The 25800-nt window shown below is 35.7% G+C and overlaps 1 protein-coding gene across 1 annotated transcript in view; it reads right to left on the reverse strand.

Annotated features, from left to right (window-relative positions):
• Positions 1–25800, reverse strand: part of ZZZ3 (zinc finger ZZ-type containing 3) — a 91173-nt gene that overhangs the window by 50533 nt on the left and 14840 nt on the right. Inside the window, exons 2-4 of the mRNA XM_077771138.1 lie at positions 9132–9266; positions 7411–7562; positions 1043–2598 (exon numbers count right to left, since the gene is read on the reverse strand). Coding sequence (XP_077627264.1) covers positions 1043–2547 — 1505 coding nt within the window. The 5' untranslated portion in view covers positions 2548–2598; positions 7411–7562; positions 9132–9266. The remainder of the gene's footprint in view (positions 1–1042; positions 2599–7410; positions 7563–9131; positions 9267–25800) is intronic.

Raw genomic sequence — 25800 nt, forward strand, 5'->3', positions numbered from 1 at the left:
TCTGGCAATTGTCACAACAAAAACATTGCAAAGTTTCCTCAAATCAATATTTTCACATAGCCTATATAATCTGTGATAGCAATTCAAAAGCATACTTTGTAGGGGCAAAAGGTGATTAACTTAATATAGAAGTCTTTGTTGTTGATCATGGTATTTTTATGATAAACACTGTTCACTGTTCATCAACAGTTCCTTTTATGATTACTCGAAGTTAGCTCCAATTCATTCCTTTTACTACCTGGAATACTTTAAAGCAAAGCTAAGCAAAACTGTGATAAATCTGGACACTCAATTCTTTATTTTAAAAAGTACCTTCATAACAAAGGCTAAGAATTGATAGTATTTTAAGATAATCTCCCCTTTTAATTCAGAATCAGGAAAAAAGTGTCTTAAATGCTTTATGTAAACTAAGCAACAGACGAACTCTTGCTATTATGCTAATACAATACACAATTAGCTGTCATGGTATTAACAGTAATATCTACTTTTGTAAATCACAAAAGTCAAAGGTAATGCATTAAGTACATTTAATCAAAAGTTTTAATTGGAAATTAGATATAAGCAACTAAGATAAAAGTTGATTTACAGCCTGCCAGATTTCCCTTAATCTATATGAAGTCTAAGCACTCATTAATTATTCTACACTGCCTGGAAGGCCTAGAAGTTTCATAAATCAAACTGTATTGTGATACCTAAAGATGTTTCCATTTTACAAATTAACTAAAATGGTATAAAATTTATTAATAAACAAAAACACCATCAACCACTGCTTCCACATGTCTTTTCTAATTAAGATGTGTGAAATATCAAAACTAGAAAACCATATTGCCACTGAGAAGAGTAGTAAGTTGAGTTTTAAAGTCTTTCTTTTTTGGAGCTTTTTTAAAAGTTGAAATAATCATTACGTTAAACCTAAAATTCCAGCTAAAGCATTAATTTCAGCTAGAATAAAAATGCTATGAATAGACATTTATGAATAGATACTGAAAGCGTGGGGAATAATAAACAAAGCAGAATTCATGGTTACCATATTTACACATACTCTTTGTTGTGTTTCAGTGCCACATGATCTGATTCAAAGTAATAAACATCAGGATCATCATCTTCTTCTTCTGTATTGTGTGGATTGGCACTCTCTTTGGCAGATGGCAAATGTCCAATATTAATTCTTGCCTCTGAGGGTGGCTTACTTAGTCCTTCACTCCCATAATTTTCAGAGTCACAAAACATTCCTTTTTCATTCTGAGAAATTTCATCAGGATTTGTGGGAGATTCACTTCTATTATCACTAACAGTTGCATTTGTTTCACTGGGACTAAGATTATTCTCTTCAAATTGTCCATTTTCTCTGCAAGGAGAATTGTTTTTAGTAGGACTACCTCTGGTAGGGGCTGCCCGTCGTGGTGAAGTTCTCAGAGTATATCGATGTTCTTGAGGTTCTGATAAAGACATCATTTGACTTGAAACACAGTCTAGAACAGAAGATGATTCTGGTTCTCCAGAGACTGGCATACTCTCAAGACTTGCGTCCAGGGCGTTACTGGTGTTCTCATTACACTGCTCTTTTGAGGCACTGCTATCTCCCACCACATCTACTTCCTCCTCAGAATCCCTTAAGGATGACTGAATTTCAGAAAAGGGGCCTGTAGCTGGCTCAGTAGTCAGCTGATTAACATGTTCCACAGGCAGGCAGGCAGTTAGTATTTTGTGGTCCTCCAACTTGACCTGCACTTCTGAATTTGTGCAAGGCACGTTATGGTCTATATAACTGTCGTCCTTCCTACTATCAAGGAACATTGAAGTGTGGGTATCCAAATCCCCATTTTCAGCTACTGACTTTTCCTGCAACACATACGAACCAGTGCTATTTTGTTTAGTGTTCCCGTCAGGCTGACAGTCATCATAGTTTATAACAGCTGAATCACTGTCATCAACACCATTGACAGCCAAATAGCCTGTGATTTCTTCAACTACTGCGGAATTAAGTGGCCCTTCCTCACTGACATTCACCTTTTTAACTTCCCTTTTCTCACAATCATCCAGTATAAGACATCGACAAGCTCGTTTAGTCCCTTGAAAATCTGCATCATTGTCCACTACTGTATTCCTCTCTTCTACCGACTCCTTGTCTGATTTTATAGGTGAATCTTCTTCTGAACTGTTTGGTGCTTCAGATCTAAGACAACGCTTAATTCTTTTTAAAACTGGTGAAACAGGTTCTGTTTGCCTTCTCTCACAATTTTCTACAGCCTGCCTTTCTACGTTATCTTTTTCTGAAGAAGAAAGTCCTCTTTTCCTAGGGCTTACCCATGATTCTCGAGTACTTTGCTGTTTTAAATCAGTAGTTCTTCCATTATTATTTCCTTTCTGAATTTGCACAGGCTCTGGTCTCTTCTTTGGTGATCTTGATCGTACTTGAGAATGAGAAGAGATTTCTTCAGGGTGAGCAATACTACGATTCCTTAAAGTTCTACCACAAAAAGATTCATCCAAGCCGTTTAACCCCACTGTTGATCTTGTAACACGAGTAGATCGGGAAGCAGCCATACTATGGCAAGTCCCTACAATACGGTCATCATGATCCACTCATTGGGAAACCTTCAAAAATGTAAACAAAATAATGAGAAAAAGGTAATAGTTAATATACCTAAAACAAAAGCACAAAGCTATTAACTTTTAAATCCAAGTATAGCCAATATTAATAAATTACGTGATATAATTTCTTCTATTAACATTTCCAAAAATGATATTAATAGCTAACAATTATATGGTACTTAATATGTTCCAGGAATCATTCTATATGCTTTACACACATTAACTCATTTAAGTCTCACAACAACTAAGATAGATGCTATTACCATCCCCACTTTACAAATGAGGAGGATGAGGTATGTGTATAGTATAAGTATTCTGTTCAAAGCCACACACAGAAGTGGCAGGGCTTCTAGAGACCATGTCCTTAACCTGCTTTGCTGTTCATCTGCCTTTCAGATAGATACAAAGGCACAAAGGGCCCAGAAAAGAGTTCCCTAAAAGACAGGATTTCATCTTGGTTATTAAAATAATACCTATGGAATTATAATTATACAGCAACAATCGCAAAAACGGTCCCAATCATTTCTTATGTTTTCTCAAAACATTCCTGGGAGGTAAAGTGGTAGGCTCAGCTCTTCTTAATTTACTCTTATTAAAATGAGTTTTAGGTCAAATCCTTTGATAACAAACTATGTGACATCCAAAAAATTTGGGTTGTGGTAGAATTTTTGTAATCAAGCAGATGAATAGATATCACAATCCTAGTTTGCAATAAGCTAAAAGCAAAACAGCAAAGCCAAACCTCTCTAGTCTCTACAAGTACAGCCATAAATTAGCAAGTGAAAGGAAGTAGTCTGAAAAGGATAGAAGAAAAAGGAAAAGAAGCCCTCAAAGCAAATACTGCATCTAAGAAATCAGGACTACACATTCTCTCCTTCTTTGAACTTCCATATATACATATATGCCACAGTTTTAACGCATATTGGGAGATGAGCTGGTTTTCCGACATGGATGTTTGGTGTGTCTAAGATAGAAATGCAAGGGAAATTGAAAAATGCCCTGATTGATCCACTGGATCAATAAACTCTTAAGTGGTTATTATTTTCCAAAGCTTCTCCCATAAAGCAGAATAAAGGAGCTATTAACATTTCAAGTATCATTCTTCTGGTCCTCTTCTGTTTAGTTTTCACAAAATAATTTGCCACTTCACTGCTTAACTTCCAAATGAGGTGTAGGATGGATAGAGAAAGAGGTCAATAATAGCTGTAGTACATAGTCGCATAGTTCCCTTCCCCCTCCCTTTTGCCAAGCTTCCCATAGCTTCCTTCTATAAACCCTTCAAATGCCATTCTACCTCTGCCCCTGCAAATCAAATACAATCTCTCTTTTGCCACAACTTGAAGCGTCTAACAGCAGAACAGTTATAAAGAACTACAGAAGCCACAGCAACATGCTAACACATACAAAAAATAAATATTAATGGGAACTGTCTTCCTGTTTCTACCTGTTGATAAATGAATTAAGTTTCCTAAAAATATGTAAGTTGATTGAGTTTAGTTTTGTTTCACAGTAAAGTATACTTTTAAATTCTTAATTAACTGTTTTTAAAAATCTTCCAAGACTCACAAAACCAGCCCTGGGATTAGAGGATGATAATTTGTTCTATAGTTACACAGCCATCTATGAACAATAAGTAAAGGAAACCAATCAGAACTTAGAAATACATTTCATGTAGTAAACTCTTCCTATTTGGGGATTCATTACAGGGAAGTGACATGTAATTCTCTTTTGCTTAAATCTTGTCATGAAGATTATAGTCTATTTTAAATCACAAGTAATAAAAACTGAATGTCCCATAAATATCCACTTTTAATTACAAAAAATTTAAGTTAAACTTCAAATGTTGCTCCAAAACAGCACAAACTAAAAAATAATAAAGTCATTTATTTGTTTCATATACCCAAATCTGGAGCTCTCAAATTTGAAAGTTACAGATTTTTAAATATTAATTACCTATGTAAACACACTAAGGAAACCTAAGTTAATTTTTTAAACTTTATAAAATCTAATGCAAATATCTTTAATGCAAATTTGCTTATATTCATAATTCATGATTCAAAAATAATATTGGCAATAGTAATATTTTCTACAAAAAAAAAATCAACCTTTAGTTTTTAAAAGGTGATGCCAATTAAAGGCACATAAACTCAAATGATTTTCATCATAGGCAACCTTAAGCCCTTCTTTTCTTTCCATAGCAATCCAAATGAAAGCAAAATCACTGACCTATCATTAATAAAATAAACCTGTTATTATTATGCAAAGTTACTTGTAAAGAACACATATATATTACATATTATTAGCATTATATATGTATACAGAATATATATAATTATAAAACACAACCTATCATGAGGGCCTATTTTATTCCTTCACCATTTCAGTGATCAAAACACTAATAAATATGAAAGATTAAACCTCTTTTTGTATCTTCTGATCCATGAAAAGCATTCTTATTTCATTCAACAATTACAATAAAGTCCATTTTATTTACAGTTCTTAAATCCTGTGCTATTGAGCCATATTTAAAGCAAACCTGTTTTATAACAGGGACCCTTCTGGTACCGCAAAATCTCACAACTCAAAGTGTGGCCTGAGAACCAGCATCATGGGCATCTCTTGGAAGCTTGTTGGAAATTAAAAATATCAGACCTTNATATTCCTATTAATATATTATAATATTAATATATTCCTATTTGAGAAGCACTGCCGTAGACCACTGTATCCAGACAGTGTTCTATTAAAATAATCTAGTCCTCAGGTTCAAACTATTTTAGACCTATTTATAATGTATCTTTTAAAAGTCCTTATTTGATTTTAGCAACAAACAAACAAATAAATAAAGGAAGTCAGCCAGCTATGACCACTTTGGTTAAAGAAGGACTAAATAAGACCTAACTGCTTGCTTAAAATTAACATATTGTATGCACTTAAGATAATAAATTGCTAAAAATTCTAAAGATTAAATGAAATCTAAGCATTCTTCCCTCTGATAATTTTTCTTCTAACTTTTTTCTTGATCTTTTCTATTTTGGATAGGCTTATATAAAGGCACATACTTTCTGCAGTTTTCTAATAAACTGAGTGCAAATTTCAATTACCAAAAAGGGACTAAAAATATCCTGACCATCTCAACCAAGTCTTAATATTGTTTTCTCATGCTTGGCAAAGTATTATAGACTAAAGTAGTTGTTTTCCTCATTTTAGCTATATAATACAGAGTTACTGAAGAAATTCAGCAAACAAGTTTGGAGCACAAAATTATATTCCTGCCAAATATTAAATTACTAAGGGAACAGAAAGGGACTTGTTATAAGCTACATATCTCAGAAATTAACCTTGCTAGTTAACTAAATACGAGGCACATGGTGAAAGTTTTAGCCAGCACCCAATTCAATCACTCTTGTTTCAGAATTAAGGGAAACTGTTAGTTAACATATTCATATGGCAAAACTCAATCTAGCAACTAGAATGTAGTTCCTGTATTTTATCTACCAACTAATGAATATGGCACTTTCTAAAACAGAGGGAAGATAATATGATCAAGCACTAGAATTAAATAGACTCCTTTCCTCTCTCCCCCACCCTCAAAGCTTTTATCCTGTAAGAGAGCACATCAAGGACAGTCAACCAAATTTCAGCCTGTCTACTCATATTAAACCCCAAATGCTACCTATAATTCTAGCATCTCACACACTTATTTGCTGTTGAACTATCTTCCCCAAAATGTGAATCTACTTTTACCTCAAATCTAACTGCAGGATTCTGAAACAGCATCAGCAGTGTTTCAGATCATAAATGTCCAGCCCTGTGGATCACATCGGCAGAACTGCATCAATATGAACTAAAAGGAATAATAAGCATTAAATTAAAATAGTCCACCTAATGAAATACTACTCTAGCTATCACCCACTTATGAGAAAGAAATCTCAAGAAGATATTTTAAAAATAATGCACATCATCTTCTGCTCACTATAATTACCAAAGTAGCATGGTACATTTTGGGAATTGAGGGACTGGCAATCCTCCATTAACACCAACGTTCTAGCTGATATTTATTATCACAATATTAAATTTTATTAATTGAACAATTTTTAGGAAGCTAATCATGATACCATAATCAAACCAAAGTGAAAGGCAAAAAGAACAAGAGTAATTGATCAGTGTTACCATATGATTTTTCTTCTGCCTAAAATATAAACATGGAACTGTTTAGTAGTGGTTCAGACTATCCTTGTCATACAATTCTTCTAAGACAAATTTCTTCAGCTGAGCAATTATCACTATAAGGTTAAAAGTAAAAGAATGAAACCTGGGGACCCACCTATGAATTTCTTAAAGTTCTTAATATTTGCCTTTTTGAAACTATGGATTCTATTATGCACTGCCTGGTATAAAGTGATCTTTTCCTTCTTGCCCATTAAGAGAGACAGATAGATGACAGATACACAGATAGATACGTAGATAGGAAGCTGAATGAATACATACTAAGAAAGAAAATTCGTGAGAAACAGAAGTCAAGAAATTTCATAATGCCCCTCGAATCAAAAATACCTAGAATGTCAAAGATAGGTATAATGCTCTAGAGATTCCAACATACTTAGTCACTTCATTTATACCCCTATTTAGAAGAGTGGGAAAATATTTCATTCCTAACCCATTCCCTATAGCTCCAAACTCCAATGAACTGCCAGCCAGACTACACAATTTGCCATGCAGACGTATAGAAATATAACAAATAGCCATTCCCACAAAAAAAAAAAAATCAAAATCAAACTACAGTCGTCTTCACTACTGCAAAACTAAATAACTTACCTGTACAACCAAAGATCTATCATTGTGGAAATATTATCTTTTCCTTATATCCTGAAGGAGTTGGAGCTATGATCTAGAATAGAGCTTAAGCATCAGGGTTTCAGACTCTCAGCTTCAGCCATGGAGAATACTAGAACCTCCTAAATTCCTTTCTTTAAAATAAAATAATAAAAAAAATTAAAGAAACAAATTAACTTATGCTAATAAATTTACCCCACCTATAATAAGAGGAAATAGTAGGTAACAGAATATCTATTCAAAATAACATCTTTGATACTTTTTGGTAACTGTATAGCCTCAAAAATACTAGGAACCTGGAAAAGGATTTTTAAAAACCAACAAAAACAAATCAAAAAGAGCTTGAAATATACCAAATCTTTATAACATCTTATTATTAGTTTGCATCAAAATGTAACCCCATTCTTTCCTAGAGTCTACAGCAATATTTTTTTTGAGGTGACCCAAAGATTGCCTTTAAGAAGATATAAATAAAAGTTTATAATCTATTACTCTTATTCTAGAGACCTTCCCAAACTTTGGCCTTCAAATATACAAAACTAGGGACTGAAAAACAAAAATAATTTAAGTTATGCACACCAAAGAATCAACTAAGTCTTCAAATATCAACATAAGATAATTACTTAAGTGTAGTAAGATTCTATTACAAAGAGAAACTATTATTTTTGGCATACGGATTTTCGACTGGGACCAAAACAATAAGGATTTTCTGCTTTTAGTTCCCAGCTGGCCAGATATTTTAATTAACCTAATTACATTCCATTTCTTGGACAGGCTGGTTAATTAAGAATTTTACTTTTGATAATGTATTATGATATCATTTTCAGAGAATGTTGCTAAATATTATTATGAGTGCCAATGTACAAAAAAGGAGGAACACCAGGAAAAAGACTAGCAAGGCTTATGATACAGACTGTCACTTTATTATAAACATGAAAGTAGATATTCTAAGAGTGACACTATTTTTAGCGAAGGATTACAATTTAAAACTGATACAGTTAACAAACTTTGTAAACTAGAGTTACTGCCTACTAAAAATAAACAGATTAGTTTTAGTCAGCTAGATCAGTACTATACCTAATATCTATAGATGCAACCTCTCCCAAATATGCCCTGTAAATTCTTGAAAAACACAAGGTAGGAAAACTGTCTAAACAAAATCATTTAATAATGCATCAAGAAATATGCTAATTAACAGAAGGGTGCACAGCGAAAACATGATCTTACAGAAAGTAACCCTTGACTAGGAAATTCACTCCTCTTACAACAAAGACTCCAACTGCCAACTCCTTTATATCCAACCCTGAAAGCCTTTCACAAACATGGCAAATCATTACATTCTATAGTATGCGGTGGGGGTGGCAATCATCAGAGGCAGAGGACCCACACAATTTAAGATGTGTTTGATATACAAGGACACTCCTATTCTAGCACTCTATTCAAGTTCCAGTCAGCCACCTTACTGCCCATTGTGAACTGGGTGTTCACTACAGGAACCTCTTTTGTTACGATATTTACTAGGCAAGGATATCTGCAACTGTCATTTCACAGAAGAACTGATACTTACATCTGAGTTCTACCAGTATTACAATAGACAGGATTACCCAGATGTGTTTCTTAAAAAGCATGATAAATTGAAAAAGAAACTTTAGCTACTAACTAAAGCCCACTTGGCCTTAATTAAGATTATGTGTTTTTCTTACCTTTTTAAAAGTGTTTTTCTTCTAGTATTTGATTCCCAAGGGTCTGTATTTATCTGTCATCACTGTTAATGTCCATGTTACACTGAGACTTCAGGTATTAATTATTTATATGGATGTACTAGCACAACGTGATATCTGTGAAGGGAAACCACAACATAGTCACTATGGATGTGTTACTGTTTACAGATTTGTGGACAGAAATGATATTTCTAAACACTTAGACAACACACTGCATTTTCTAATCAATTTCACAAATAATTCCTCATATTAGTCTTCAAAATATGTGTTATCTTCAATAGACTAAGATGATTTACCAACAATCTTAACAAATATTTCTCAGAATACCCACATAAAACATTTCAAAATTTAATTCTAAATTAAATTTCTTACAAATTTGAGAGCTCTTCAGATTTCTTTTTACTAATGAAGACATACCTCATTTCCCAGAAGCCTATAATTTGCTCAGGGATTAATATAAAAGCATTTTTCATATGTGTTTTATAATAATATTAGGGAATTGGAGCACCTGGGTGGCTCAGTCAGTTAAACGTTCGACTTTGGCTCAGGTCATGATCTCACGGTTCATGGGGTAAGTCCCATATCGAGCTGTGCTGACAGCTTAAAGCCTGGAACCTGCTTCAGATTCTGTCTCCCTCTCACTCTGCCCCTCCCCCACTCATGGTCTGTTCTCTCTCAAAAATAAACAAACATTAAAAATAATTTTTTTAAGTAAAAATATTAGGTTAAGAATGCAATAAAAAAGGGGCGCCTGGGTGGCTCAGTCAGTTGGGTGTCTAACAGTTCATGTCATGCTCTCACAGTCTGTGGGTGTGAGCCCCACGTGGGGCTCTGTGCTGACAGCTGGGAGCCTGGAGCCTGCTTCGGTTTCTCTGTCTCCCTCTCTCTCTCTGCCCCTTCCCAACTCGTGCTTGTTCTCTCTCTGTCTCCAAAATAGATGAACATTAAAAAAAAACTTAGAGTGCAGTAAAAAAGATCATGACTTTCTCTTAAATGTGACTTCAAAACATTCCATATCCTCTAAAGCAATGATTTTGTCTTGTTTAGATTATCCCTCTATGAATAGTTTGTGAACATTATTTTGGAAGTAAATAGAAAATAAATGTGACAAAAATAAATGAAGAAATAATTCAAGATGAAGCTATGCAAATATTCCCTAAAAGTAAGCATCTTAAAAACGTAAGACTTGGTTATAGATTACAACTCTGAGAAACACACCAATGTGCTTATAGTAATGACAATAAGGATTATATAAAACTGTAAGTCATTTCAACCAGTTTATTAGAAGAAAAAACATGAACTACAAAAAACTCATATATATCATAGAAAGAATCCTTGAATAGCATTCTTAAATGTTTTACTATTGTGTGCCATTCCAAATTCTTATACAATAAAAAGCAAAAATCTACACAGAGGGGTGCCTGGGTGGCTCAGCCTGTTAATAAGCATCTGACTTTGGCTCAGGTCATGATCTCGCGGTCTGTGAGTTCCAGCCCTTAGTCAGGCTCTGTGCTGAGAGTTCAGATCCTGGAGCCTGCTTCGGACTCTGTCTCCCCCTCTCTCTCTCTGCCCCTACCCCGCTCATGCTCTGTCTCTCTCGCTCTCAAAAATAAACAAAATAAATTTTTTCCAATCTACAAAGAAAATGCAGATAGCCTTATACCTGTTATATGGATAAAATTTGATATTTAAAAGTTGCTATAAATTATTTTATAATAAGCAAATCAGTCAAAATTCTTACATTCCCTATATTGCATTCCCTCATTCAGTATAACATTTCAAATGGAGCAGATAAACTAGTTTGATTTGTGACATGCTACAATGATTTTTTAATTCTTTAACTAGAGTAACTTCCAGAAGTTCGAAAAATTTAGCTATTTTGCTTTTTAAAAGCAGTCAAAATGGAAAACAAACCATTTGAATCCTACTCCTAAGGCCTTCTTATTTATTCCTGGCTACAGAGCTTTGCTTGTTTTCACATACTAATAAAATCAATTGACTATTCAAGAATTCCAAAAGCAAATCCAAAACCAATCTTGACTGAAAAGAATTACTTTTCCTAGTATTTGCAGTCTAACACTGGTACTACTGTGTTAAATAGATTACAAGATCTAAGATTCCTGGCACATATGAAATCACTTCAAAAGACTACAGAAAACTCACTAGAAAATATTACCAGTTCTGATAAAACAAAGTTATAAGCTACACAATTTATTATAAAACTGTGAAGTCTGAGCTAAATGCAACCTAAATTATAAAACACTGAAAATATTTTTTAGTTTTATAAAACCTTGGAAAAAATTCAAAACAAAAGTTACACTATGGACTTCTATTAGTACCCAATTCTTCAGTTGTTATAAGTGAAAATATTAAATTGTGCACTACTTCGGGTCTTTAAATGATTTTATAACACACAAGGACATTCAAAGGCAGTTTTAAAAAACATTAAGATAATGGTCCAGGACAGAAACACCTTTGCTAGACAATTAAGCTTATCACAGTCAGCTGCTATAGAGAACGAAATTGAATATTCGGTGTGAACAAAGAAGAGCACATACTTTCTGGCTCCCTAAGTTGTTTGGAACTTCAATGTTTTTGGAGATCTTTAACAGACTTTAGAGATAGGCCTATTTTAGTCAACGAGAGGTAACAGAAGCATAAGGTTTGACAGGAGACAGAAATAGGATTCCCCATCATCAAATACAACTAACAAATGTTGGACCATGAGTAAGCCACTTCACTCTTCTTTGCTTCATTTCCTCATCTATAAAACAGGACTAGAGTTATTTCTCAGGCTTACTGTGAAGTTCAGAAAAGATTACATCTATGAAGTGCTTTGGTATGAAGATTATTGGTTTCCAAACACCTAAGGCATTTCTGGACCTTGATCTTGGGGTTGTGGGTTCAAGCCCTGTCTGGGGTATACAATTACTTAAAAATAAAATCTTAAAAAATGGGGAGGGGAGAGCCTGGGTAGCTCAGTCAGTTAAGCATCCTAAGCTCCGCTCAGGTCATGATCTCACAGTTCATGAGTTCAAGCTATGCACTGTCAATGTGGAGCCTGCTTGGAATTCTCTCTCCCCTCTCTCCTGCTCACTCATACATACCCTCTCTCTCTCAAAATAAACATTTAAAAAAATTAGAAGACATGCAAAGGAGGAAAATACTACTCATAATGACAAAAATCAATCAAGAGAAAATGATCTATACATGATAGATTTACAAGAAAAGAGCATTAAATCTGTTATCATAAATGTAGTTCATACATTCCAAAAAGGTAGACGGAGGGGTGCCTGGGAGGCTGAGTCCGTCAAGTGGCCAGTTGAGCAGGTGACTCTGGTTTTCTGCTCAGGTCATGGTCTCATGGCTTATCATATCAAGCTCCATGTCAGGCTCCATGCTGACAACATAGAGCCAGTTTGGGATTCTCTCCCTTCCTCTTTCTCCTCCTGTCTGGCTGACATGCATGTACATGCTCTCTCAAAATAATAAACTTTTTAATAAAAAAATAAAAATTCGATTGTTTTAGTAATAAAAAATGCTGGTTGGGACTAACAGCAGATTAGACACACTCCAAAGAAAATGTCAATGAACATGAGGACAGATAGATACTATACAAAACAAGACTGGATAAAAAGCATAAATAAGCTGTGGGACATCAAGCATCTCAGCATATGGGTAAGTGGAACACCTAAAAGAATTAGGAAAAAGTGTCTGAAAAAACAATGGGTCAAAACTTTACAAATTTCATGGAAATTATAAACCTAAAGATCAAAGAGGCTAAAGAGGTGAAATTTTAAAGTATTGGGAAAAAACTATCAACTAAGAATTCAACTGTCAGAGAAAATATCTTTCAAAAACAAAGAGGAAATAAAGATTTCAAACTGTAAATGTTAAAATGTTAAAAGAATCCATGACCAACAGACATGCACTATAAGAAATGTTAAAGGAAGTTACAGAAGGCAGTCTGGATCTCTCCAAATGAATGAAAAGCACAAGAAATGGTAAATGAGAATAAATATAAAGATTTTTCCCCTTAGTTTTAAAATCTTTTAAAAAAAGGACTAATCAAAAATGATACTAATATATTATGAAACTTATAATATAAATGGAGGTAAACTGTAGTAGCATAAGAGCCAAGAGCCTAGAATACTACATGTGAAGTGGTATAATACCACATGTCAAGATATATGTGATAAAGATGTATACTATGAAACTTAAAGCAACCATTTGAAAAAAAGAAAAGAAGGGGTGCCTGGGTGGCTCAGTCGGTTGAACGTCCGGCTTCGGCTCAGGTCATGATCTCACGGTTCGTGGGTTCGAGCCCCACGTTGGGCTCTGTGCTGACAGCTTAGAGCCTGGAGCCTGTCTTCGGATTCTGTGTCTCCCTCTTTCTCTGACCCTCCCCTGCTCACACTGTCTCTCTCTCTCTCAAAAATAAACAAAACATTAAAAAAAAGAAAAAGAAAAAAGAAAGAAAAAGAAGGTGGATGCCTGGGGGGCTCAATCAGTTGAGTGTCCAACTCTTGATTTTGGCTTACAGTTCTCACAGTTCATGGGATAGAGCCCTGGGTCAGGCACTATGGCGCAGCAAGGAGCCTACTTGGGATTCTCCCTCTCCCTGCCCCTTCCCTGCCTGCACTCTCTGTCTCTCTCTCAAAATGAATAAACTTAAAACACAAAAAAGAAAGAAAAAAACAAAATGAAACACATGTGATAGTTAATAAGCCAATAAATGAAATATTTTTTTAAAAATCCAAAATAAGGCAGAATAAAAGGGAAAAGGAATAAAGAACATGTATATTCTATTTGTTAGGATGATGTGTAATATATAACTTGCTGAAAGCTCAGGTGATGTGTAACATTTTTTAACACCAAAGCATTTTTAAATTAAGATATATACATTGTTTTTGTAGACATAACGCTGTTACAACTTAATATACTACAGCATAGTATAAATATAACTTTTATATACACTGGAAAACAAAAAATTCATTTGACTTGCTTTACTGAGATATTTGCTTTCTTGCAGTGTTCTGGAACCAAACCCGCAGTATTGCTGAAGTATGCCTGTACGGAAGGATAATATGTCACAATCAAATGATATTTAGCCCCAAATTACATGGATATATGGTCGGTTCAATGTAGTTCACTCTATTAACAGACTAAAAAAGAAAACCGTTAAGATCTTCTATGCAAATATAGAAAAGGTATTTGACAACAATCCACATTCAAATCTACAGCGACAAAAAGAGGATGGATCAGTGTGTTGCCCGCGTAAGGGAAGGGGGCGGGGGGAGGGCACGAGGAGGAGATTATAAAAAGGCATGAAAAAACTTTGAGGGGAGATAGCTATGTTCATGACCTCGACTGTGGTGATGGCTGCAGCGCGCACACGTGTGTGTGTGTGTGTGTGTGTGTGTGTGTGTGTATAAACATATCAAACTGCAAATTTTAAATTACTGTGCAGTAAATTACTCAATAAAATTATTTCAAAATAAACCCAAAAAACAAAAACACTTTTCCAGGAATACAGGTTAAAATCTTAGCTGCTTTTTTTTTTTTCTTTTTTTTAAGTTTACTTATTTATTTTGAGAGAGAGAGCAGGAGCAGGTTAGGGGCACAGAAGGGGGGGGAGAGAGGTGGAGGAGGAGAGAGGGAGGGGGAGGAGAGAGAGAGAGAGAGAAAGAGAGAAAATATGAATGAATTCCAGTCAGGCTCCCCAGTGACAGCACAGAGTCTGACACTGGGCTCAATGCCACGAACCATGTGATCATGACCTGAAGCAAAACCAAGAGTGGGACACTTAACCATACAGTTATGAAAAAGGAAAGAAAGGAAAAGAGAGATGGGGCACCTGGGTGGCTCAACTGGTTAAGCATCTAACTTCGACTCAGGTCATGATCTCATGAGTTCGAGCCCCACATTGGGCTCTCTGCTGTCAGCACAGAGCCCTATTCTAATCCTCTGGCTCCCTCTCTCTACCCCTCCCCCATTTGTGCTCTTCTGTCTCAAAAATAAACATTAAGAAAATAAATGAAACTAAAAAAAAAATCCTTTCACTAAAAAAATTTTTAGAATATATATATACCCCAACAAGTGAAAGAGTTCATTTCAATGGTACCCATTTGATAATGAACTGTGAAGGGAAATTATATAGGAGGTACCCTGTCTAAGAACAATTTAAAGGTCTCAGTTTTCCAAGTTCAAAAAATGGTCTTCAATTTAAAAAAGGGGTGGAAGGGGGAGAAAAGAAAAGAAAATCCCAATATAATACTCCAGATTTCCTTTGAATATAATGACTATTTCTTACTTCTCCAGACTCAGCATCAAGAAACTTCACCCAAAAATACTTAAGGCTAGGTACTTGTTCATTTCTGGATCTTATGACCTTTTTTCTCTTGGCTATAAAATCATTCCAGGTTCGCACTTCACCTTAAAGTAAGCTTTTTACAAATAATAAATTCAGGGTATTTTTCCCTTTCAAGAGGTGAAATCTAAAGTCCTCTGTAATAGCTAACACAGCCAGACTCAAGGAGTCTAGTGGTTTGTAAACAAACCATTAACTGTTCTTAATTATATATCAACAAAGCATGTTTATTTTTGTAGCAGAAGTTCTGGCCTATTGAGCAAATTAAAGAAGCCTAGGAAGACTGGGAAAGATTTCTTTAAACAGTGGATATCCACAAAACCCACTCTTAGAAAAATTCTATAAACATGAATCAAAGGTGATTTGTCTATATTGTGCTGATGCACCTACAGCATATAGATGAAAGGCGACTTGGTATACTGAGGGAAAAAGAAACAAGGTTTAGATTCCCACAGAATTATAAACAACTTCCTAGTTATGTGACCTTGAGTGATTAGCCTATGATTATTCAATCCTCATCTATGAAATGGGAAAAAAGCTTTCCAATCACACAGAATTGTCCTAAGAATTAAGTAAAAGAATTTATATAAAGTACCCCCAACATAGAGTGCACAATCAGTAGATATATAGAACTATGATTGTTAACATTTATTACGTCCACTATGCCAGTCACTATACTTTATTTGCATTACCACATTTAAAACCCTCAAAACACTGTGGAGGTACTATTTTTATTACCATTTACAGATGAGAAAACTGAGGCTTAAAAAAGTTAAATACTTCACTCAACATTACGCAGCTAATCAAGTGGCAGAACAGAATCTTAACCACTCTACTTATACTGTGTTTTACAATAACAAAGCACTTTCTCATTACACCTTCACAGTAATCTCAAAAGTAGACAGGGTAGGCATCATCTTTATTTCCTATATAGGCAACAAACTCAAGGAATACCTATGATCACACAATTAATGGAGTCAGAACTCAAACCTAAACCAGGGTTCAATCCATGAGACTCTGTAGCTTTCTGCACTGTGATAAAACTGAATGAAGAACTTCTAGGAGAAAGTAAGACAGGTTGTGTCTAGAAAACAGATGATACATGATCTTAAGCTCATACTTCCTCCAAATGGCAATCAACAGTATATTTTCCAGAAGATAAAGATTTTTAAAAAAAGAATAGCCATAACAACTTTATAACACTTCTACAAAATATGTGAGAACAACCCAGTGCTAATCAAAAGCAGAAGATATCTTGACAGATCTATTATTATGTAGATCTGTAATTGTTTTCTGTAGTATGTTTCTTGCTTAATGAATAAAATTATTTAACACACATCTAGAGAAGAGTTTTATACTTCTCTGTAAGTCAATCAGTCTCCCCTACAAAAGCCATTCTCTCTGTGTTGATAAAGAGGGAAAGGGGGTGCCTGGGTGGCTCAGTCAATTAGGCCTCCAACTTCAGCTCAGGTCATGATCTCACTGTTCATGAGTTGGAGCCCAGCATTGAGCTCTGTGCAAACAGCTCAGACCCTGGAGCTTGCTTCGGATTCTGTGCTTCCCTCTCTCTCTGCCCCTTTCCCTCTCTCTCAAAAATAAATAAACATTAAAAAAAATTTTTTTTAAAGAGGGAAAGGATATCTATATATGAATAGATATCACATCTATGGAGAGGTGTGAAGCCTAAACACAAGGTAGTGCCCTAAGGCTTGATACTGAAAGTACCTATTATTGTATTTATCTCCTAGAATATAAAACTTTAAAAAAGCAAGCAATTAAAGTTATTATTAAATGTATAATACACAACAGGAGCGAAATTTTTTTAATTTTTTAAAATGTTTTATTTATTCTGAGAGAGACGGTGCGAGCAGGGGAGTGTCAGAGAGAGAGGGAGATACAGAATCTGAAACAGGCTCCAGGCTCTGAGCTGGCTGTCAGCACAAAGCCCAGTGCAGGGCTCAAACCCACGAACTGTGAGATCATGACCTGAGCTGAAGTCGGACACAACTGACTGAGCCACCCAGGTGCCCCAGGGTTTTTTAAGATCAAATTTTTTCTTCTGGAATTACCTTTACTTTGGAGTTTTAGTCATCACAATATGTTTAGATGTTTAAAAGAAACAAGTCTACCTTTATTTTAATAATAAAGTTTATTTATTTTGAGAGAGAGAGAGAGGAGAGTGTGAACAGGGGAAGGGCAGAGAGAGAGAGAGGGAGACAGAGAATCCCAAGCATGCTCCACACTCGGAACAGAGCTCTATGCAGGGCTTGATCTCAGAATCTGAAGATCACAACCCAGGTGCCCCCCAACTTTATCTTTAACTAATAGAGGTATGAGCAAATATGGCCATCTGATTTATGACAAAGGTGAAACTGCAGTACAGTGGGGGAAAGAAGTTATTTCAAAGATTATACTGGGTCCACTGGATATCCATATAGAACAGAATGTTTTGACTACCTCATGCCACACATAAAAATCAATTCACAAATGGACCTAAATGTGTAGAGTAAAAAATTTCATTTTTTTAAATGTTTATTTATTAGAGAGAGAGAGAGAGAAAGAGAGAGAGAGAGAGAATCCCAAGCAGGGTCCATGCTATCAGTGCAGAACCTGACACGGGGCTGGATCCCATAAACCAACCATGAGATTATGACCTGAGCCGAAATTAAGAGCCAGACACTTAATAAACTGAGCCACCCAGGCACCCACCAAAATTTTACTTTTTAGCAAAAAAAAAAAAAAGTAAGAAAACATGTTTGATGATCTTGGAGTAGGCAAAGATTTTCTTAAAAAGCAGTATTTGAAAAAAAATCAATTGGATATTTTAATTCAGAACCTCTGTTCAACAAAAGACACCATTAAGAGAATGTAAAGGCAACCCACAGGAAAAAAAAAATGTCTGCAGTGCACACTGATCAAAGAAAGGATTCCTGACCAAAATATATTTTTAAAATTCCTATACACCAATAAGAATTAGACAACCTAATATTTTTTAAATGGGGTAAAGACTTGACTAGGCATTTCACACATATAAAATAGATTCAATTAACCAATCAACATGAAATAACACTCTATTAGTTATCAAGGAAACAGAAATCAAAATCACAGTGATTAAGATTTTTAAAAAAGACAAAACCAACCATTGACAAGAATGTGGAGCAACCAGAATTCTGATATGCTACTGTAAATTGATACAACCACATTGGAAAACCCATTTGGCAACATCTTAATAAATACACACTGTCCGACACAATCATTTCTATCCTAGGTAAATACCCAACAGAAATACATACATGTGGGGCGCTTGTGTGGCTCAGTGAGTTAAGCATCTGATTGCTGGTTTCAGCTAAAATCATGCATAATCTCAGTTTGTGGGATAGTGCCCCATATCAGGCTCTGCTCTGATAGTGAGGAGCCTGCTTGGGATTCTCCCTCCCTCTCTATGCCCCTCCATCTCTCAAAATAAATAAACCTAAAAAAAAGAAATGCACATACATGGGAAAAAGATGCATGCATATGTACATCTGAAGACATGCACAAGGATGTGCAGAGCAGCATTATCTGTGACCACCCAAATATCCATCAATAGATATATAATTTGTACATACACAGCAATGAAATAAACAAATTGAAAATTCATACAACATAAAGCTCATAAGCATACCGTTTTGCCAAAAGGACACAAAGGAATGCATACTGTATGTTTCCATTGAGTGGGAGAAAAAATAAAGTAAATGTGATAAATGTGTGGTGATACAGTTAATTTAAGCACAGCTGAGCCCACCTACATGTATACCTGTGTATACATATACATACATATACACACACACATACACACACAGAGTATGTGACAAAAGCAGCATCAATCATAGTTTCTCCATGAGATCTGGTCTAGGACTAATGAGCAGATGGCCAAACATATAGGATTCTCTCTAGAGTAGCAAAAATTAAGGCTGAAATTCTCAGTGGCAAGCAAGAGAAGGAAACAGAGCCCTGAAAGGACAGTATTCAAATACTCTGATTTAGTTTTGCCTGAAGCCAGATAAATAACCTGAATTTGCTAATTTCACAAGTCAAAAAAAATTCCCTTAGGGGCACCTGGGTGGCTCAGTGGTGGAGCATCCGACTTCAGCTCGGGTCATGATCTCACAGTTCGTGGGTTCGAGCCCCACGTCGGGCTCTGTGCTGATAGCCAGCTCAGAGCCCGGAACCTGCTTCAGATTCTGTGTCTCCCTCTCTCTCTGACCCTCCCCTGACCCTCTCTGACAGCTCATGCTGTGTCTGTCTGTCTGTCTCTTTCTGTCTCTCAGAAATAAAACATTAAAGAAAAATTTTTTTTAATTCTCTTAGTTGACTGATGATTTAGAAGAAATCAGATAATTTAGAGATTATTTCTACGTATCATTCTGAGATCCAAATTAGCCTGGTTCTTAGAACTGAAGAGCTTAGAAATAATTCTTAGACCATAGATTCTAGACTGATTCAAGATAACATTAATTGAGCACATACTATGTACTATGCATTTACCATCATTAAGACATAATCTCAGCTCTACAGCACTATTCATCTTTAATGGGCATTTGCAGTCTCAGTATGTATTAATCATTCAACAAGGCCAATATGAAATGTCTGTTGTAAAGATCTATTATCTTTGGGGCACCTGGGAGGCTCAGTCCGTTGAGCGTCCTGAGGTCATATCTCACTACTCATGGGTTCAAGTCCCGCATCGGGCTCTGTGCTGACAGCTCAGAGCGTGCAGCCCGCTTTAGATTCTGTGTCTTCCTCTCTCTCTGTCCCTCCCCCTACTCACCTCTATGTCTCTAAAAAATAAACCTTAAAAAAACTTTTTAAAAAGATCGATTATCTTCCATTTTTATAAATGTTCCTTTTTATCAACTTGCAGTTTTCCTCATTAAAGCTTCCTTTCATAGCTTCCTTTCATGTATATAGCATATTGAAAATGCCTAGGAGGAGCCTGGGTGTCTCAGTCAGTTAAGCATCCCACTTCAGCTCAGGTCATGACCTCATGGTTCATGAGTTCGAGCCCCTCATCAGGCTCTGTGCTGATAGCTCAGAGCCTGGAGCCTGCTTCAGATTCTGTATCTCCTTCTCTCTCTGACCCTCCTCTGCTCACTGTTTCTGTATCTCAAAAATGAATAAAAACGTTAAAAGTATTTTTAAGTAAACTTGAAAAAAATGTTTATAATTATGATTCTTAAGGGCTTGCTTTAAAATATTAAAAACTAGTTTTCCATTTATAAGAATGTTAAATCCAATTTTTGCAATGCTGTGTTTAGAGCGGTTATAAATTTGTCAATTAGTTAAATTTAGGAAAAAAGTTAAATTCCCATTCATTTTATTTAGTGATTTTTATCTTTAAGGATGTTAAGTTCAATGTCAGTTTCTTTAAAACCCAGCCACACATAATCAATGATTATGTAACACTTTCTAAAAGCCTTGCTCCATCTGTCCTAAGAATTCTCAATGGTCTTAGTCAACAAAACAATCAAGAAAAGCAAGGCTACAAAAAGTCTGAAGAGAAAATAAAATAATTAAGATGAGACAGGGGCGCCTGGGTGGCTTAGTGGGTTAAGCGTCCGACTTTCGCTTAGGTCATGATCTCACGGTTCGTGGGTTCGAGCCCCGCGTCGGGCTCTGTGCTGACTGCCAGCTCAGAGCCTGGAGCCTGTTTCAGTCTGTGACTCCCTCTCTCTCTGACCCTCCCCTGCTCACGCTCTCTCTCTCTCTCGAAATAAATTAAAAAAAACCTTAAAAAAAATAAAAAATAAATAAAAAAATAAAAAAAAAGATGAGACAAACCAAGATAAAAATTCACAATGAATTAGAACACTTTACCATTCCTCTCAGGACAGAGTCCTTCTAGAAATATCTTCTGGTATCAATGGCAAGGGCTGAATATCAAGTTGTAAACAACTTGAATCTTATCAGACTATAGGAATTCCTCCAAGTCCTCACATTTTTACTGTCATTCTCTCTCAGAGAGGACAAAAAATTTTCACCGGCATATTCATCTATCTTCAAGTGGATGCTCCACCACCTTTAAGAGGAGATCAAGGAGTTCCCAAGACAGTTTCAGTATAATTCTTGTTATTCATAGTAGTTATGTTCTATAAAGTTGCCACAAATACTGAATTAGTGATTTCTCCTATAGGTTAAGTTCCTGCAAGCTTCTGGTCACATTTTCATCAGCCAATCAATATATAATCATGTTTTACATGTGTTTCTGTTTAAAGACAGCTTATGTGGGGGGTGCCTGGGTGGCTCAGTCAGTTAAGCATCTGACTTTGGCTCAGGTCATAATCTTGTAGTTTGTGAGTTCAAGCACCATGTCGGGCTCTGGGCTGACAGCCTGGGTGCCTAGGTGGCTCAGTTGGTTAAGCATCCAACTCTTGATCCCAGTTCAGGTCTTGATCTCAAGAGTCATGAGTTCAAGCCCCACACTGGGTTCCTTGCTGGGTGTGAAGCCTACTTAGCTAAATATGCATCTTATTTAATATGTATTATGAATTCATTAACATTAAACTCTGTCAACAGTAGTGTACCTCATATGTGAATAAAGCTTATCTAACACATCACAACCTTATTGCACTTGGGAACATTAGACAGCACTTCAAGTACTACACTCGGGGTCATTTTACTTTTTTTATTTTTTTTTAGGTAAACTCTACATCCAACATGGGGCTCAAACTTAAATTCCAAGATCAAGAGTCATATGCTCTGAGTCAGCCAGGCCTGGGGGCCATGTTAAATAGTACATTCACATCCAAACAACAACAACAACACACAAACACAAATGTGAAAGATGTGGCACTAAATAGGCTGTGGAAAAAAACAGTTTACAGTATGAGAAGTGAAAGAAAACAGAGCACAATCCTGTTCAACTTCGGTGGGAAGATGTGCCTTGGATGACTCTTCATCACTGAACAGTTCTGTGAGTGACCATAAATGCTCCAGTAGTATTCATTTTGGGGTTACAAATACATTTTAGGAAAAATAAATAGAGAAATAAATAAATATTTTAGCAAGTAGGTGAGTTTATAAATACAGAATCAACAAATAATGAGAATCAGCCATATTTAAATCATCATTAGTTCTACCTATGTTTCTAGATTAGAAAGTTACATAGGAATGTTAGTTATCTCAATGGTGATAAGAAGTATTAACACAATCTGGGGTATTAACACAATCTGGGGTGCCTGGGTGGTTCGGTCGGTTAAGCATCTGACTCTTGATTTCAACTCAGGTCATAATCTCATGGTTGGTGAGTTTGAGCCCCACATCAGGCTCCGCACTGACAGTGCAGGGCCTGCTTGGAATTCTCTCTCTCTCTCTCTGCCCCTTCCACACCTCAAAATAAATAAGTANGGAAGTATTAACACAATCTGGGGTGCCTGGGTGGTTCGGTCGGTTAAGCATCTGACTCTTGATTTCAACTCAGGTCATAATCTCATGGTTGGTGAGTTTGAGCCCCACATCAGGCTCCGCACTGACAGTGCAGGGCCTGCTTGGAATTCTCTCTCTCTCTCTCTGCCCCTTCCACACCTCAAAATAAATAAGTAAATGTTAAAAAAAAAAAAAGTATTAACACAATTTATCAAACAAAATCTTTGATAATATAGATTATGAGGGAAAATGAGATTTTTTTATAGGGGAAAAGTTGGGAACTATTATTACCCAGAAAATACACATTTGTAAAAAAAAATACATGGAAGATAAATCGTATCTTAGTTCTATTCTTCTGCCTAGGAAAATTGAATGTGCTAATATAGTTGGCCTAAGTTAGTTAGATCATTGTTTAAAATACATGATACTGCAAAACATATTAAAGCATTCTCATAAACACAGAATAACATGCAATTCAATTTACTATTCCATCTGTGTAGAATAAATTACTGGTGATTTCCCTCAGTTCTTTCAGTCTTCTGCTCAGGTATCACATAGGGCTTCCCTAACCACCTATATGAGATATTCCCTGCCTCCACACAACCACAATCTCTATCCCCATTACTCTACTTTCAGCTTTTTCCATAGCACTTATCACCATCTGACTTACATATGAGGCTGAACCATAGAAAAGTGTCAGTTTTCTACATCAAAAGTAGCTAAATAACAGCAATTTAATATGGTTCAACCAAATATTTGCTTGTTTTGTCTCTCACAACTTGAATACAAGCTCCACTAGAAGGACTTCTCTGTTTTCTTCACTTTTATAATCTAGAGCCTACTCTAAAACTTGAGGTCCAATACATATTTATGAAATAAACAATTACTATACAATCATTATTAGAGACAGCCTTAGTACAAAGTACAAATACAACTTATCTATTTCAACAACCGCTTAACATACTGGTGCATTCCCTTCCATTCTTACTTTTTTTTTTTTTTAAGTTTATTTATTTTTAGAGAGATAGAGAGGGAGAGTAGGGAAGGGATGGGGGGGGGCGATAAAGAGAGAGGATCCCAAGCAGGCTCCACACTACCAGCACTGAGCCCAGAATCCAATGTGGGGCTCAGACTCACACAAACTGTTAGATCATGACCCGAATCAAAAATCAAGAATCAGACACTCAACTGAATGAGCCCAGGTACCCCTTAAATTCTTAGTTCTATGTGCATTTTTTAAATCAAAATTCACACACACATTTACTTTTTTTTAAAAGAGATTTTAAATGTTTATTTTTGAGAGAGACAGACAGACATGCATAGAATGCAAGCAGAGGAAAGAGAGAGAGGGAGACACAGAATCCAAAACAGGCTCTAGTCTCCAAGCTGTCAGCACAGAGCCCGACACAGGGCTTGAATTCAGGAACCTCAAGATCATGATCTGAGCCACTCAACTGAATCACCGTATTACTGATTGTATGGAGCACTGAATGCTCCATATTACGTTTGTATCCTGCTTCCTTCCACCTCCCCATTCCACTTAATATGCCACATGGTTAAAGTATTAAAACTGTTAATACCTTAAAAAAAAAAAACCTAAGTAATCACTAATTTAACTATATCCATTCTCTTAGGACATTAGGCTATTTCTGATAATTTACTATACTACTCATTATAAATAACCCTCTGATGAACATTGTATGTCTGCATCTCTAATTACTTCTTCACAATAGACTCATTAGGTCACAGGATACAAATTTTTCTAGGGCCCTGATGGGAGACCATCAGGTTGCTTTTAAGATAAAGCTGTATTTAACAAAACTTCTAAATTTATTTTTATAAAGATTTCTTTATTCTAAAGTGTTTAGTTATTTATTTTGAGAGAGAGACAATAAGAGAGTGTGCAAGGAGGGGAAGGGCAGAGAGACAGAGACATAGAAAGAGAATCCCAAGTAGGCTCTGCGCTGCCAGTGTGGAGCCAAACTCAGGCCTGACCCTACGGACCACAAAATCATGACATGCTGAAATCAAGAGTCAGATGCCCAACCGACTGAGCCACCCAGGCACCCCAAAACTTCTAAATTTATTTTAAAGTGACTTTGCAAAAAATGCATTAAAGTATACTTGTGAAGCATACTTTACATAGAAAAAAAGGCTTACATTATGCTTTACTGATTTATTATCACTCAGTGTGGCTTTAAATGTTTTAATTTTACTAATGAAACGTAATTTTAGATTAAAAAATTTTTTAAGTTTATGTATTTATTTTGAGAGAGAGTGTTACCAGGGTAGGGGCAGAGAGAAGGGATAGACAATCCTAGCCAGGCTCCACACCATCAGCACAGAGCCCAATGTGGGGCCTGACTCAAGAACTGTGAGATCATGACCTGAGTTGAAATCAAGAGCTGGACACTGAAATAATAGAGCCACCCAAGTGCCCCAAGACAATTTTAGATTTAGGCTAACTGATGTATTATTTCATTTCATCTTATCTAATAAACCTAATCAACAACTTGAACTTTAAGTATAATCTGGTATTTTATTTTTAACAAGAAAAAAATCCTTTCCAAAAGAGTATGACTAGAGGTGTAAGGATGAGAAGGGTCTCAGATTTTTAATTTCTGCACATCTTTAAAAAGAAAAAATAAATAAATAAAACCTGAAGACAGCATATCATAAATATAGCCAAATCAATAAAGGTTAAAAGAAACATTTGCTAGAAACTCTAATAAGGCATTTAAATATTCTGCCCAAGGCTATAGAATAGTTATAAGTGCTGACTCTGAGATATTTCAATTTACCTAAGGAAAATTTTTGTATCCAAAAAACCAGAGTAATTTCACATTTGAGGTAGCAACAATCTTTATCAGAGAAATA

This window comes from Crocuta crocuta, unplaced genomic scaffold (assembly GCF_008692635.1).
Source record: "Crocuta crocuta isolate KB4526 unplaced genomic scaffold, BGI_CrCroc_1.0 scaffold125, whole genome shotgun sequence".
In the NCBI taxonomy this organism is placed as follows: Eukaryota; Metazoa; Chordata; class Mammalia; order Carnivora; family Hyaenidae; genus Crocuta; species Crocuta crocuta.